Genomic DNA, 16,380 nt, shown 5'->3' on the forward strand with positions numbered 1-16,380 from the left:
ATTCTCATGTTTCCTTCTTCAACCAGCCTTCCTGAATGTGACCATCTTACATAACTGGAGCCTAATGATCAAAACCAGAGAAGGAACACTGATCCCTGGTAGAACAGACAGCTGGAGAGATGGCTTAGCAGTTAAGACACTTGCCAGCAAAGGCTAAGGACCCATGTTCAACTCACCAGATCCCACATAAGGCAGATGCCTAAGGTGACACAAGCACGCAAGCTCAGACATGTGTACAAGGTGGCACACACGAACAAGACTGCACATGTGTACAAGACGGCGCACACGAACAAGACTGCACATGTGTACAAGGCGGCGCACACGAACAAGACTGCACATGTGTACAAGGCGGCGCACACGAACAAGACTGCACATGTGTACAAGACGGCGCACACGAACAAGACTGCACATGTGTACAAGACGGCGCACACGAACAAGACTGCACATGTGTACAAGACGGCGCACACGAACAAGACTGCACATGTGTACAAGGCGGCGCACACGAACAAGACTGCACATGTGTACAAGGCGGCGCACACGAACAAGACTGCACATGTGTACAAGACGGCGCACACGAACAAGACTGCACATGTGTACAAGGCGGCGCACACGAACAAGACTGCACATGTGTACAAGACGGCGCACACGAACAAGACTGCACATGTGTACAAGGCGGCACACACGAACAAGACTGCACATGTGTACAAGGCGGCGCACACGAACAAGACTGCACATGTGTACAAGACGGCGGACACGAACAAGACTGCACATGTGTACAAGGCGGCACACACGAACAAGACTGCACATGTGTACAAGGCGGCACACACGAACAAGACTGCACATGCATCTGAGGCTAGATTGCAGGGGCCTGAGACCCTGGTGCACCAATTCTCTCTCAGACTCTCTCTCTCTCTCTCTCTCTGTGTGTGTGTGTGTGTGTGTGTGTGTGTGTGTGTGTGTGTGCGTGTGCGTGTGTGTGTGTGTGTGTGTGTGTATGTCTCCTTCTCTATCTCTCTTTCTCACTCATAAAGAATATATTGAAAAATAAATAATTAAATAAAATACATAGTAGAAGGGAATGCACAGATCGGATGCAAATTCCTCTACTCCTCCCATATTCCTGGTCTGCGGTTCAATCCAAGAGTCCACATAAAAATGGAAATGTCAAGGTCCATTCATTTCAATCAGGATGCCTCTGAGAAAAGTTGCACAGGAGGAGACACGTGTTACATAAAAAGCAAAAAGAAGAGAGGTCCTAGGCACACCCCCCACAACTAGACAAGTTCATAGTTAAGCAGCAAATGTGTTTTAGGGATGGGAGTGGAATCACAAAGGATTATTAAAGAATCCCACAAGGACAGGTCAGGTTTGTCTCTCCAAAGGAATTCAGGTCAAGCTCAGGTCTGACTGTTAATTGACTTACCAAAAAATACCTTTTGGCATTGTGTGTGTGTGTGTGTGTGTGTGTGTCCTTGAAAATAAATAAATACTTTTTAAAAAGTAGAGGGCTGGAGAGATGGCTCAGCAGTTAAGGTACTTGCCTGCAAAGCATAATGATCTGGGTTTAATTCCCTAAGTGCACAATGTGATACGTGCATTTAGAGTTCACTTGCAACAGCTAGTGGCCCTGGCATGTGCAATCTCTCTCTTTCTCTCTCCTTGCAAATAAATAAATAAAATTTCGGGGCTGGAGAGATGGCTTAGCAGTTAATCGCTTGCCTGTGAAGCCTAAGGACCCCAGTTCAAGACTCCATTCCCCAGGACCCACGTAAGCCAGATACACAAGGTGGTGCACGCATCTGGAGATCGTTTGCAGTAGCTGGAGGTCCTGGCATGCCCACTGTCTCTCTCCCTCTCTCTCTCTCTCTCTCTCTCTTTCTCTGCCTCTTTCTCTCTCTGCCTGTCACTCTCAAATAAATAAATAAAAATAAACAAAAATAAATAAATAAAATTTCAAAAATATCTTTTGGGTTTCAAGCTTCTTTGGGAGATGACATCTATAGATGAAGAACCATGGATCTATACCCACGAAATCCACAGCACCCAACCACCCTTACCACATTTCATTCACTGGGACTCTTGGGCAAAGCCACCTGGAAAGTTCAAGCTCTCTTCAATCCAATCCTCCCTCCTGTGTGACTTTCTCAAAAACATCAGTGACTTCCTAGCTCCCAGGATCTTAAAGTTTTCACCATGTGACAATGCAGTCTACTCACCCTCATCAAGTTCACACAGACCACCACAGCAGGTACTAGCCACCTAACAGCCCTCCAGAATACAAACAGTGAGGCTGAGGATGGAACTCGGGGGGACAGCGCTGGCCTAGCATGCATACGGCATCACAGCACTACCTAAAACCAAGCTTGGTGGCACATGCCTTTGATCCCAGCACAGAAAGTGGAAGAGGCAAGAGAACTGGAAGTTCAAGGTCATCTTCATTTACACAGCAAGTCTGAGGCCAATCTGAGCTACATGACATTCAGTCTCAAAAAACAAAAAGGGTGCCGGGCGTGGTAGTGCACGCCTTTAATCCCAGCACTTGGGAGGCAGAGGTAGGAGGATCACCGTGAGTTTGAGACCACCCTGAGACTACATAGTGAATTCCAGGTCAGCCTGGACCAGAGTGAGACCCGACCTCGAAAAAAAAAACAGGGAGTTGGATACATGGTACAGTGATTAAAAGCACTTGCTTGATAGCCAGTGTTCAATTCCCCAGTACCCATGTAAATCCAGGTGCACAAAGTGATACATGCATCTGGAGTTTGTCCACAGTGGAAAGAGGCCCTGGAGTGCCTATTCTCTCTGTGTGTCTATCTCTATCTATCCCTATCTATCTATCTATCTATCTATCTATCTATCTATCTATCTATCTACCTATCTATCTGTCTGTCTGTGTGTATGTGTATGTGTATGTGTATATACATATATATATATATATATATATATATATATGTATGTATGTATATATGTTCTTCACAAATAAATAAATAATATCTTTATAAATACAAACACTAAAAAAGGCATCTTCTATCCTAAGATTGTCACAATCTAACTTTTTTTTCTCCTCTCACAGTGCTGGGGGTTGGGCTCAGGGCCTTGCACACGCTGGGTTAGTATTCTCTCACTGTGCTGCGCCTCCACCCCTCCCTTTAATATTTTCAACAGAGCAGTGACTGCTCAGGATACAATTCTTTTCAGTAGCTCCAGGAGATTGTTTCTAGGCCCCTCTACAGATATCAACATTCATAAAAGCTCAAGTCTCTCAAATAAAATGCCACAGTAATCACATGTAGCTGCACATGCGTAGATTAGTTGTGATAATTATAATGTAAGTATGATCTAAACAGTTCTTAATCATCTTATTTATAAATAATGACAAGAGGAGTCTGTCTGTACATGTTCACTATGGAGGCAACTTTTATCAAATATTTTTTAATATTCTATTTTTATTTATTTATTAGACAGGGAGAGAGAGAGAATGGGCATGCCAAGGCTTCCAGCCACTGCAAATGAACTTCAGACATGTGTGCCCCTTGTGCATCTGGCTAACATGGGTCCTGGGGAATAGGATCTGGGTCCTTTGCCTTTGCAAGCAAATGCCTTAACTGCTAAGCCATCTCTCTGCCCTTTTTTCAAATATTTTTGATCAGTGGTTAGCTAAATCCACATACACAGAGCCTAAGGAAATAGCAACACAACTTTTACAATGCTCAAAATACATGCAGGATTTTTCTGATTCAGTCTGGTCTTACTAGGGAAGTCCACCTAGGATCTTATTCTCATTAAAGATTATTAACAAGGGCTGGAGAGATGGCTTAGTGATTAAACACTTGCCTGTGAATCCTAAGGACCCCAATTCAAGGCTCAATTCCCCAGGGCCCACGTAAGCCAGATGCACAAGGGGGCGCATGCATCTGGAGTTCATTTGCAGTGGCTGGAGGCCCTGGCACGCCCATTCTCTCTCTCTCTCTCTTTCTCTCTCTCTGCCTCTTTCTCTGTCTGTCTGTTTCTCTCAAATAAATAAATAAAAATAAACCAAAAAATAAGCATAATAAAGATTATTAACAAAATGATGTATGTTAACAAGAAAAAAATTTTGACACAATGTTAACAACACATGTCTAAGAATACTCAGGTTCTAACTGGCAAAACAAGCAAGGGTGCTGTTTTCTTGGCGAATCAGGTACCAGCACAAGGGTGAAGAAGATCAACACAGAGAAAAATCAACTCCTACCAAATCAGAGATCCAGAGACCCAGAGGCCCCCAACACCTCATCACTGAAGCAGAACAAAAATGAACACAACATGGCTCAGGGAAATTTTGCAGAAGAGGGGGCGGAAAGGATGTCAGAGCCACATGTTGGGTCATGATATGCAGAGACATTTATCTTACCCATAAGTGTGGGCTAACTCCACAATGTACAACCCATATACCTCAACAAGGAGGGGCCAAGGGGAGGGGGTAGGTCATGGATGAGCCTAATAATAGTACCAAATTGACTGTATTCGCTGAGTACAAAACAAATTAATAAAAATATTAAAAATAGGGCTGGAGAGATGGCTTAGCGGTTAAGCGCTTGCCTGTGAAGCCTAAGGACCCTGGTTCGAGGCTCGGTTCCCCAGGTCCCACGTTAGCCAGATGCACAAGGGGGCGCACACGTCTGGAGTTCGTTTGCAGTGGCTGGAAGCCCTGGCGTGCCCATTCTCTCTCTCTCCCTCTATCTGTCTTTCTCTCTGTGTCTGTCGCTCTCAAATAAATAAATAAAAAATAAATACATAAAATATATTAAAAATAAATAAAAAAATTTTTAAAAAAGAATACTCAGGTTCTATTACTAGGCTGAAAATAAGTATTAAAAGCCAGACATGGTGGCACAAGCCTTTAATCCTAGCACTCGGGAGGCAGAGGATCGCAATGAGTTCGAAGCCACCCTGAGACTACATAGTGAATTCCAGGTCAGCCTGGACCAGAGTGAGACCCTACCTTGAAAAACCAAAAAAAAAAAAAAAAAAAAAGCAAGCCAGAAAAAATATTTTTTGTAAACAAGCAAACCCCAAAAAAGCAATGTCAAGGGTGGAATTTAATGGGCTGATTGATTTCTCGTGAAATGATTTCTTTTTTCCTAAGCACCAGGATATAAATAAAATCTAAAACTATGCCCATGTGTCCATATTAGTATAGCAATGAAATTGAGTAACCTGATGTCAAGAGTCAACTCTAAGCCTGCACCAATGACGTCTGAGAAAGTGGCCATTCCCAACAACAGAGGCGGATTTCAGACTTTAATGAGAATGTGAATGAGGAATCTGGGAAAGACAGGCTGCCATAGTTGAATATTAGTTTTATTTTGGAACCAAAAAGACACTTGCTTGGGATAATGGATTAAAAGAAAAAAATGTCTAGAGTTTACATTTCAGGGTTAAATTATAACCTCTCACAATTACCTCCGGAAAGCTGAAAGTAGCAAGAGAGAGAGTCCCACCTCAGCCTTTCGTGAGGGAAAAGAGATACGCAGAGCTTCGCCCTCCACCCGAAGAGGTGAGGGGTTCTAAGGGGAACTTGGGGTTCGCACCAACGGTGGCCTTGACAGGGTGGAGGACGGTAATGCAGACAGACAGTAGAATAAGCTCGCTTCTCACAGAAAATGTTGCTTCCTGACAGGAATGTCAACTGCCTGGGCACCCACTGCCCAGAGGCATTCAGGGGCTCACAGAGACTTGTGGCAGAACAGGCAGACGCTGTGGGATGCCAAGGAAGGCGGGCACTTTGCAGAAGCGGGATCCAACCTGCCAAAGCCATTGGAGGAATTCCACAAGTTTCCGAACACTCAGGAACCCCTGTTGTGGTCAGTCCCGCTATAAATACCTCACCCCAGCCGCAGGGAGGAAGGCCAAGGCCAGAGCTCCTTGGGAGGCAAAAATAGTTACAACGCAAATACTGAAATAAAAGAAGACTCTGAAAATACTATCTCAAAGAAAAGAGAAGCTATTTTTCTAAATTGGCTACAAGTTCTGTTCCGTTTGGATGTGTTTCTGTTTGATTTGGTTTGGGTTTTAGAGCTATGCTGCAGCCCAGGCTGGCCTGGAATTTACAATCTTCCTGCCTCGGCCTCCCAAGGGCTGGGTTTACAGGTGTGCACCCACGTGCCCGCGTGTGCAAGGTCTGCTCTTCAGACAGCTGTGAACACTTTGCAGGCTGGGGAGCAGTGGTCAGCAAGTCAATTTTCTTGAAGTGGATTCGCTGGCAGTGTGAGGGGAAAATGCCCTCATTTCTAGAGAGTTTTAGGATGTTCAAGGATTATGCTAAAGTGTGAAAAAGAAATGCAAGGGATGTGCTTTTGTTTGTGACAGTAATAAAAATCCAATGGGAGAGATAGCTTAGTGGTTAAGCGCTTGCCTGTGAAGCCTAAGAACCCCAGTTCAAGGCTCGATTCCCCAGGACCCACGTTAGCCAGATGCACAAGGGGGTGCATGCATCTGGAGTTCATTTGCAGGGGCTGGAGGCCCTGGCGCGCCCATTCTCTCCCTCTTTCTGCCTCTTTGTCTGTCACTCTCAAATAAATAAAAAATAAACAAAATTTTAAAACTCCAATGGTGGAAATGACCAAGGTTATGGCGCGGGGTGGTGGGGGGGGGGGGGCCTCCAGCACGTGAATGTAACTGGGAGTGTCCCTTAGTCACCTGCACCAACAATCTCTGCCACTGCCTGTTTCCTCTGACTCTGCAGGTAAGCAAGGTTAGAGATTTTACTAGGCCATGGCCACTGTCCCCTGTCACTCTGGCTGCCTTACCAGCCTCCCCCTCCATGAGGCAACACTGTCCTTGTCTACAAAGTGGCTTCCACTGGGCACCATCTACCTACCCCCACCCCCCCGCGCCCCCCCGCCACACACACGGTCTACCAGACATCGCTGTTTGCATCTCAACCTTGACCATGAGATTCTGCTTCTTTTTCCTTTGCAAATAGCCTCGGGCAAAGCAGAGGGGATTATCAAGTGTGAGTCAGCCTGCCCAGGACAGTTCCATCCAATCATGGGCACTGGCACACCCACCCACACTCTCATGAGTCTCCCCCCCCCACCACCACCACCACTCCCGGAATGAGATTAGCACGGGGACTGGAGAGAAAGTGAAAGGCCCAGAAATAACGCGGCAGAAGCACCCTGAGAACATGAGTAGAGTCCCAATTTCCAGCCTACAGACTTAGTCACAGTAAGTTCCGGAACCATGAAGAGAGACTGCGGGCGTTGGGTATCACTCGCTTGGCCACTAGTGAGGACGCTGGGCAACTGGCCTCCGTGGCTCAGTGCCAAGGACAAGCACTGATGTGAGCCAGTCAGCTGACGGAGGGACTCACGGGAGCCTCGTAACATCCCATGCTCTGCAGGACTGAAAAAGAGCCTGTTGCAGGCCAGGTGACTGGCTCCAGAGCAAGTGCTAGGGATGGACTACGGAAGCACCCACTGTGACTGCTCCAAAGATCAGGGTTAAATACTGTAAGGCCAAACGCCGGGATGGGGACAGGCAGTGGCCGCGGAGACAGGTGGAAATGGGCAAGAGTCACACATGCGCGCGCGCGCGCGCGCACACACACACACACACACACACACACACACACACACATACACACACACGAAGGCAGCCTAAGATGACAGTGCTTCATCCAAGTCACCAAGGACAGGAGCCAAACTGGAGAAGAGAGAGCTCAGCGACAATGTCACAGGGACAAAGCAGAAAAGCACAGTGATCATGAAACAAGGCACCGAACAGAGCGCGGTCCTCAGAAAACCCCCATGGTGAGCAAACCAATCCCAGGCTGGCAAGCTGGGGGCAGCTATGTGCCATATCGCAGAAAGTTCCACACCTCCTGGAAAGGTTTTTCCCTTGCAAGGAATACCCATGAATAAAGCTGACCGTCTATAAAATATAAATATGGCAATATAACAAAGATGGTTTGGAATGAGTAAGGTTGGGCTCAAATAACTTCTGTCTGGTACCCACTAAGTGCAAGGTTCTCAGCCGGTCCTCAGTGTGTAGGTGACCAGTGTTCAGTTTCAGGGATCTGTCTCTCACGGTTCTTTCATACTAAGGTTTCTTAATGTCCATAGCATTCTTCCAGGCAAGCTGTGTCAGGATTGCGGCTCTCCCACTTGCAACGTGAGGTAACTGAGGTTCCTGACACAGAGGAAAACACCAAATGCATGTCCTACGCGGCCTCTGAGCTCTGTTCTGAGCTCTGTTCTGTGCCCAGCGCACTGGCTGCCTTCTGCCAGACCACGTACCTGCTAGGACAGCTCACTGGCTCCAGCTCCACTGCCTGGGCCCACAGGAAGCTCGAGACTGCAAAAGCTATTTTTATGAAAGCAAATGATACTACACAACACTTCCTCTTCCTCACAGCCATGGCCAAAGAACCATCTGATCCCAAGAGGAAACACGCGTTCCTCAATAGCACAAAAGGTTCCAGGTATCAGGTAGCAACAGCTGCCACGGCCTCGGCATTAGGCTATGCCACCCACACCAGTACCAAACCCTGGCATAAACACATGACATGGGCTCTTGAGACTGTTCTCAGAGACAGAAGGACAAAGAGAGCCAAGGTTACTAACTGCTGAGTGCAGCAAAACCATAGTCCCGATGGAGGAGGGTGGCAACCCTTCAGATGTTGCCCGGCGACACCCACCACTCTCCCCAACCCCTCTCCCCCCGCCAAGCACACATACACACCGGAAAGGAGGGAGAAGAAAAGGAAGCGAAAGATGTGACTCTAGCTTCTGGATTTCATTTACAAAAATAGCCAGCAACAGGTGCAATGTTCTGCGGAAATTAAAACTACTAAGATGCCTTTCGCCTCGGCAACTCAAAGGGCCGAACACAGCAGCCCAACATTAGACGATGATGTCAGAAGTGCAGAGCATCATCCCACTCTAGCCGGTGGCAATTTTGGCTTTAAAAACTAGTAATAATAAATTACCGACCAGACCACAAAACTTCTCTCTGCCGACACATCACTTCTTTCACCTAACCCTCTTCTTCTAAGACACTTTTGGTCCTAAAAATAATCAAAGTAGTGATCATGTACCATTTTTTTAAAATATTTTTATTTATTTATTGGAGAGAAAGAGAGAGAGGCATATATACAGAATGGGCATGTTAGGGCCTCTAGCCATTTCAAACAAACTCCAGACACATGTGCCACCTTGTACATCTGGTTTACGTGGATACTGGGGACTCGAACCTGGGTCCTTTAATTTTGCATGCAAGTGCCTTAACTCCAGCCCCATGTGACTTTTTTTTTAATTTAATGGCTAACAACTAAATAGACAATAAATGGTGAATGAGGCAAACAGGTAAACAGGAAATTCTCTCCCCAGATAAAGATAACCAAATTCTCACCATCAGAATAGTAATATCAAAGTGTTTTTATGTGTTCTCATGGGTTTCTTTTATGTTGTTGTTGATTTTGATTTCTCCAAGAAGAGACTGTAGGACTGGAATCAGACGCCAAGGGTGAGATACGTGGCTGGGGAACATATGCTGCCCTGCCTGGCACTGAGACACTCAGTCTGCCATCCCTTGGGGTTAACAGAGCCACCCAGGGGGTTCTCATTAGGAGAGGCCTAAAGGGGAAACATGGCACAGACATGTAAGTAGCCCACCTTCAGGCCTTCCTTTCTTCCAATGCGCCATTGACCATTTCCTTTTTTAAAATATTTGAATTTTATTTATTTATTTATTCATTTGAGAGAGACAGAAAGAGAGAATGGGCACACGAGGGCCTTTAACCACTGCAAACAAACTCCAGACGCATGCACCACCGTGTGCATCTGGCTTACGTGGGTCCTAGGGAATCCAACCTGGGTCCTTTGGCTTTGCAAGCAAGCGCCTTAACTACTGAGCCATCTCTCCAGCCCCTGACGTAACATTTTCCACCTGCCATTACTAAAGATTCTACAAAAGAAATCTTGTACAGTCTTAACTCACTGATAATATGTTCAGAATATGCTACGGAAAAATGTCCTGGGCATTGTGTGACATATTTAAGGAAAATATGAGTGTGGATACTAGTGGCGTAGAAGTGAAGCCACCCTGTGAGCTACGAAAACTGAGAGAAAGCTGGGCATGGTGGAACACGCCTTTAATCCCAGCACTCAGGAGACAGGAAGGAGGATCACTGTGAGTTTAAGGCCAGCCTGGGACTACACAGAGAGTTCCAAGTCAGCCTGAACTAGATCGAGACCAATCGTACCTGGGGGGTGAGAGGAAGACGGGGCTGGCAGAAGCAGCTGGGTGTGGTGGCACAGGTCTGTGATCCATGGGGATCACAAGTGGAGGCCAGCCTGCATTCATAGTAAACTCAAGGCGGGCTTCGGCACCAGCATGGCAAGACTTCATCGCAAAGAACAACCCCCCACCCACCACCAATGAAACAAAAATCCTGACAAAAGAAGTAGAAATAACATGGCAATAAAGTTGAGTCCATAGAAGGAGAATGTCTACTACAGATTTAAGAGAAACCAGAATTGGAATAAAAATAATCTCAGTATAAGAACATCGCTGATTACATAACTTAAAGGGTTTGAGTAGGCTAAACATGATAATGGCATTAATCACTTGAACAAAGTGTTCCAAGCACAAATAAGAGTAATTCATCAAAATTATCGAGACATTTCAGAGAACTGAGAAGAGCAAACAAAAATATAATTTAAAAAAGAACTTTAAAAATACTCTAAATAGTCAGGTGTGGTAGCACATGCCTTTCTTTAATCCCAGCACTCAGTAGATACAGGTAGGAGGATCACGGTGAGTTCAAGGCCAGTCTGAGACCACATAGGGAAAAAGAAAAGAATGATTGCTCATCTTGATACTCTTTATGAAATTTTCTTTAAATTTGTTAATCTTCCTTTGGTTTATAACTAACGTTGTGCAAATAGTATTTTTCACTTTCCAATGTATTCAAGTTTTTTTAATATTTTTTGGTTTATTTTATTTATTTATTTGAGAGTGACAGACAGAGAGAAAGGGGCAGAGAGAGAGAGAGAGAAAGAGAATGGGCGCACCAGGACCTCCAGCCTCTGCAAACGAACTCCAGACACGTGCGCCCACTTGTGCATCTGGCTAACGTGGGTCCTGGGGAACCGAGCCTTGAACCAGGGTCCTTAGGCTTCACAGGCAAGTGCTTAACTGCTAAGCCATCTCTCCAGCCCCAATTTTTTTTTTAATCCTTAAAGAAAAAAAATTTTTTTCAATCAAGTTATTCCTTCTGAAACCAAAAATAACTCCCTGGAATACCGAAGGGTCCTAAGTAAAGTGTTTGGCTGAGATCTTAAATGCCTGGGTAAGACTGACCTCAAACTTCATAGAGTAAACAGGAGTTGAGGTGCATTACAAGTGCTTTTGCATTTGAAGCGACATTTCTCACTCCTTCCAACCTAGGGATCTTCTGACATTTCAAGACAGTAAGTCCACCCTACCAACGGGGAACTAAACAAGCAGTGAGTAATTATGGCAAGTCCCTTGAAGCAAGCAAGCAGGTTACAGGATCCAGTCTGGATGGTGTCAGGACAGGAGTTTTCTGCAGAGGCCCAGTGTAGCCCAACACCCACTCCCCAAAGGAGAAGAACCAGTGTCCAGCACGCTACACAAGGGAGAGACGGAAGCGAGAGGCCACCCTAGAGCCAAAGCCCACCCCTGTGGCTGGATGGAGAAAAAGGGAAGGGGAGAAGACACGTTATGAGTAGGAAACCATCACCTCCCTATGTGACTCAGCCTGGGGCATGCTTCAGGGAAACTGCGCCCTGACCCACACTTTCTCCCCGGCCTGGAATTCTTCCCGTCCACACTCCAGCACCTAGGGACACCTTAACATGCCTCTTGCCACAGCGCACCGTCGCCGCGTCCCCAGACCTATAAGCACAGATCGTGCTGTGTACAAATACCTGTTTCCAAGCAGCCTGACTCTGCACCACCGGCAGAGAGAAAATAAGTGACAGGTGACAGGTGAGAGAGAGAAGGAGCCAGGAAGGACACAAACAAAGGTGAGGACGCTACTGCGGGACTTCATGGCTGGAGAGCTGGACCACTGCCACGGTTACAAACCCGTCACTCGCTGACAGTTCCAGTGGGAGACGGGACAATTTCTCTCCCCGCGTGATTCTTGTATAAGACACTTCTAGGCAAATCATCTTCTATCCCAGAGAAGACAAGACAAGGAAAATATTTCACACCCTATCATTAGACACGGAGCCTAACCGGTACATTCGACAGACAGGCAGTGAGCGTCAGGCTCTGGCATGGATGGGTGATCCTACCGTCGTGGGTACAATTCTGGTCAGCAAAGTGAAGCACGGTTCCAAAATGTCCAAAATTAATAATAATACAGTCAAATCCATTATTTGTTAGCCACGCATCGAAATAATATTGAAAAAAGTTAATATTGTGCAGACACCCAGAAGGCAAAATCATTTAGAACGTATTATTTCTTTTCATAAGTTATTGGCTGCCAAAGACCTGCCTCAGTTTCCTTCCCATGAACAAAAGTCCAAGTCACCACGACGCTCTAAGCATGTCTCCTTTACCTGCCTGGGACTCTGCATCAGTTCCATCTGTAGCTATCACTTCCATTTCTTCTTAGCTCAGCACGACCTTCAAATGTGGTTGCCGTATGTACCTGTTCTGTGAAGTCACAAGGATATGCGTACCCCTCGGCAGGAGAATGTGCTTTGACTGAGTCAAACAGAAAAAAAAAACAGGGCTAAGGTGTATGGGAAGTGAGGAGAGATGAGTCCCTCCCCAACTGCCCAGACCAGATGGGTCACATTCCTGCCCAGGAGCAGAGCCCAATCCCAGTCTACACCTCAGAATTTCTGCCAGGCATGGAGCCTGTCGCCTTCAAAATCCAGACTTGTGTGTGACAGCCCTTATCTGCCTAAGCCAGCAAAGCACGCATTTCTGCAAAGGCCACTGTGGAAATAGCTCAGTAAAACAGAGAGCCAACCCCTTCCTCACGTCTCCACACGCCCTCAAGCTTACTTTACATACAAGCCAAATTAAAACCTGGATGAGCAAAAACATTAAAGAATTTATAGGATAACAAAATGAAATTGCCTTTTTCAACTTCTTACACCTACAAGAGCTTATGCTTAAAAGTTTTACCGACAGTTTTCTACCCCAAGCTCCTCCCAGTGAATCCCTAAAGCTTTTAGGGCTCCATCCAATAATGCATCAAATAACACATGCTCTCAAAAGTAGAAGGAGAAGGACTCCCTGTCAGTCAGCATGGCAAGTTCTAGAGAGTGAAATGGAAACTGGAGCTTGCTGCCAATCTCAGCACACAGCTCTGCGATATCCCCCACTGCTGTCCTCACGTGGGCTTCCCGGTGGCCATGCGCTGGCAATTTAGGGACTGCACAAGCCTGGCCACCCTGAAGTCCTGTTAAAATGCCTCTCTTAAGGAGGTCTCCCCGAATCTTCACCACCTATCCCGGGCCTGGTGAAGTCGCATCACGACTGGACATCACAACAGGTTGTCACTTAACAACTAAGCAACTACCTGTGTGTTCTGTAGTTAATATCAGTTTATTCTACTAGCATGCACTTTCAAGAGGTCAGGCACCATGAAGGCTGTGTTAAGGATTCTGCTGATCATGCCCAGACCAGAGCCCAGCATAGACCGCATTCACCCAAGACTTATTTCCATTTAAAATGGGTGACTCTTTCAAAATGCTCTCCATGTAACATACCACTGCCAACTGCCAGGCTCTGACCGAACTAATAAACCCTTGAGACTATCATCTTTATCCAGGGTTATTCAAAGCAGGAGGTCCATGAATTTAGATAGAAAAAATGGGAGTGGGGAGGCTAGAGAGACGGCTTAGTGGTTAAGGTGTTTGCCTGCAAAGCCAAAGGACCCAGGCTCAATTCCCCAGGACCCACATAAGCCAGATGCACAAGGTGGCGCATGCGTCTGGAGTTCATTTGCAGTGGCAGGAAGGAGGCCCTGTCATGGCCATCCCCCCCCCCTCAAATAAATAAGTAGTATTTTTTAAAAAAGAAAAAAAGCAGTCAGATATTTCACTACTTTTAATCAATGCTGTAGTAGATACCTTAGGGGAAAAGCCATCTGGCTCACCACGACTCAAAAGAGCTCAGTAGTCAGAACTGTGAGAGCTTATTACTAAATGCATCCGCAGGGCTGGGGAGATAGCTCAGCGCTTAAAGGCACTTGTTTGCAAAGCCTGCCAGCCTGGGTTCATTTCCCCAGCACTCACATAAAGCCAGATGTACACAGTGGTGCATGTGACTGGAGTTTGTTTGCAGTGGCAAGTGGCTCTGGCATGCCCATGCTTTCTTTCTCTATCTGTCACTCTGTCTCTCTCTCGCAAAGGAATACACAAAAATATAATTTAAAAAAAAAAACTAGGGGCCAGAGATATAGCTTAGTGGTTAAGCGCTTGCCTATGAAACCTAAGGACCTCGGTTTGAGGCTCAATTCCCCAGGACCCATGTTAGCCAGATGCACAAGGGGGCGCACGCGTCTGGAGTTCCTTTGCAGTGACTGGAGGCCCTGGCGTGTGCTCTCTCTCTCTCTCTCTCTCTCTCTCTCTCTTTCTCTCTCTTTCTCTCTCTCTCTCTCTCTCTCTCTCTCTCTCTCTTTCTCTCTCTTTCTCTCTCCCTCTCTCTCTCTCTCTCTCTCTCTCTTTCTCTCTCTCTCTCTCTCTCTCTGCCTCTTTCTCTCCCTGTCTGTCTGTTGCTCTCAAATAATTAAATAAAAATAAACAAAAAAAAGTGAGCTGGGTTTGGTGGCACACTTTAAAAAAAAACTAAATGCTGGTAAGATTTCACATGCTTGGGCTGCAGAGAAATCAAGCTGGAGCTGGGCTGAAAATCTCCTCCCTGTGGACTAACTGTCAGAACATTGGAAAAAGCTATGCTGCCTTTTGGGAGAGAGAAGTCGCCAACACTGTTAACCAGCAGAGGACCCTGCAAATTCTATGGCTGGCCAGCCAGCCGGCCAAATGTGGCAACTGGTCCAATAACGGCATGCCTGTTATGTGGAAAACCAGTTGCTCTCTGGTTGAACTGGAGGCCTGCTCCGCGAAAGGGAATACATGCCTGGTATTAGAAACCTAGTCAAAAGCCTGTAGCTAGGGAAGTCACAAAGCCCTAGGGAAGAAATGACCACTGTTTCCGGATAAATAGATATATTATGCCCAGCAAACTGCCCTCTAACTACTTACGTTTATGCCCATGTATTAATGCTACTCTCACTTTTGGTTAGAGAAGCTTCTCTTTTCAGATGGTGGAGACCACTGGGATGACCCAAAACTCACCAAAGTGCTAAGAAGTGACACACTGGAGTATTCAGCTCTGAGACATCTCTATCACACCCTCAAATACCCAGATTCCATTGTGGAAGAGGTGGCAGAAAGAATGTAAGAGCCAAAGGAAGGGTAGGGCTGCTTACTATGCAATCTTCCAGACACAAAATGGCCTTGACCTTCATGACCTCCCAGAACCTGACACTACCTACACAAGACCATCATAATAGGAGGGAAAAAAAAAAATATGTTGACAACAAAATAGAAGACAAATTAACTAGAAAGAAGAAATTCAGCACAGAATGGATTTGGGAAGGGAACAATGGCAGGGGGAGGTGAGAGGGAATCATCATGGTTTATTTCCTATACTTAAAGAAGTTGTAAATAAAAAGTTTTTTAGGGCTGGAGAGATGGCTTAGCGGTTAAGCGCTTGCCTGTGAAGCCTAAGGACCCCGGTTCGAGGCTCGGTTCCCCAGGTCCCACGTTAGCCAGATGCACAAGGGGGCGCACGCGTCTGGAGTTCGTTTGCAGAGGCTGGAAGCCCTGGCGCGCCCATTCTCTCTCTCTCCCTCTATCTGTCTTTCTCTCTGTGTGTGTTGCTGTCAAATAAATAAATTTAAAAAAATTAAAAAAATATTTAAAAAAAAAAAAAGTTTTTTAAAAACTGAATGTATTAACAAGGCACAGATAGCCTCTCTCAGAAGCATTTTAAGTATTTTGATAACTGCCAACATAATTGGCCTCTTTTGTGGGAAATGTATCTTATTTTTAGCATTCAAATATCTATCTGACTTTCACCAAACTGCTAAAGTGGTCCACGGTGTGGGGGTGGGGGGAGGAAAGGGAGGCGTCAAGGATAAAAAACAAAAGCCCTAGGCCAGGCATGATGGCACACCCCTTTAATCCCAGCACTCAAGAGGCAGAGGTAGGAGGATCACCATAAATTCAAGGCCACCTACACTGACCTGGGCTAGAGTAAGACCCTACCTTAAAAAAAAAAAAACCCTAGGGCACCATGGTGGCTCACGCGGTTAATCCCAACAGTTGAGAGGCAGAGGTA

The 16,380-nt window shown here is 46.0% G+C and overlaps 1 protein-coding gene across 3 annotated transcripts in view; it reads right to left on the reverse strand.

Moving 5' to 3' along the window:
• Utrn (utrophin) overlaps nucleotides 1-16,380 on the reverse strand; it is a 555,367-nt gene that overhangs the window by 482,681 nt on the left and 56,306 nt on the right. Inside the window, exon 1 of one of the 3 annotated variants that reach the window (XM_045158277.1) lies at nucleotides 12,579-12,639. The exons of the other annotated variants lie outside the window; for them this stretch is intronic. Coding sequence (XP_045014212.1) covers nucleotides 12,579-12,624 — 46 coding nt within the window. The 5' untranslated portion in view covers nucleotides 12,625-12,639. Of the gene's footprint in view, nucleotides 1-12,578; nucleotides 12,640-16,380 lie in introns of those variants that run through there. 3 annotated transcript variants of the gene reach the window in all.

This window comes from Jaculus jaculus, chromosome 9 (assembly GCF_020740685.1).
Source record: "Jaculus jaculus isolate mJacJac1 chromosome 9, mJacJac1.mat.Y.cur, whole genome shotgun sequence".
Classification (NCBI taxonomy): domain Eukaryota; kingdom Metazoa; phylum Chordata; class Mammalia; order Rodentia; family Dipodidae; genus Jaculus; species Jaculus jaculus.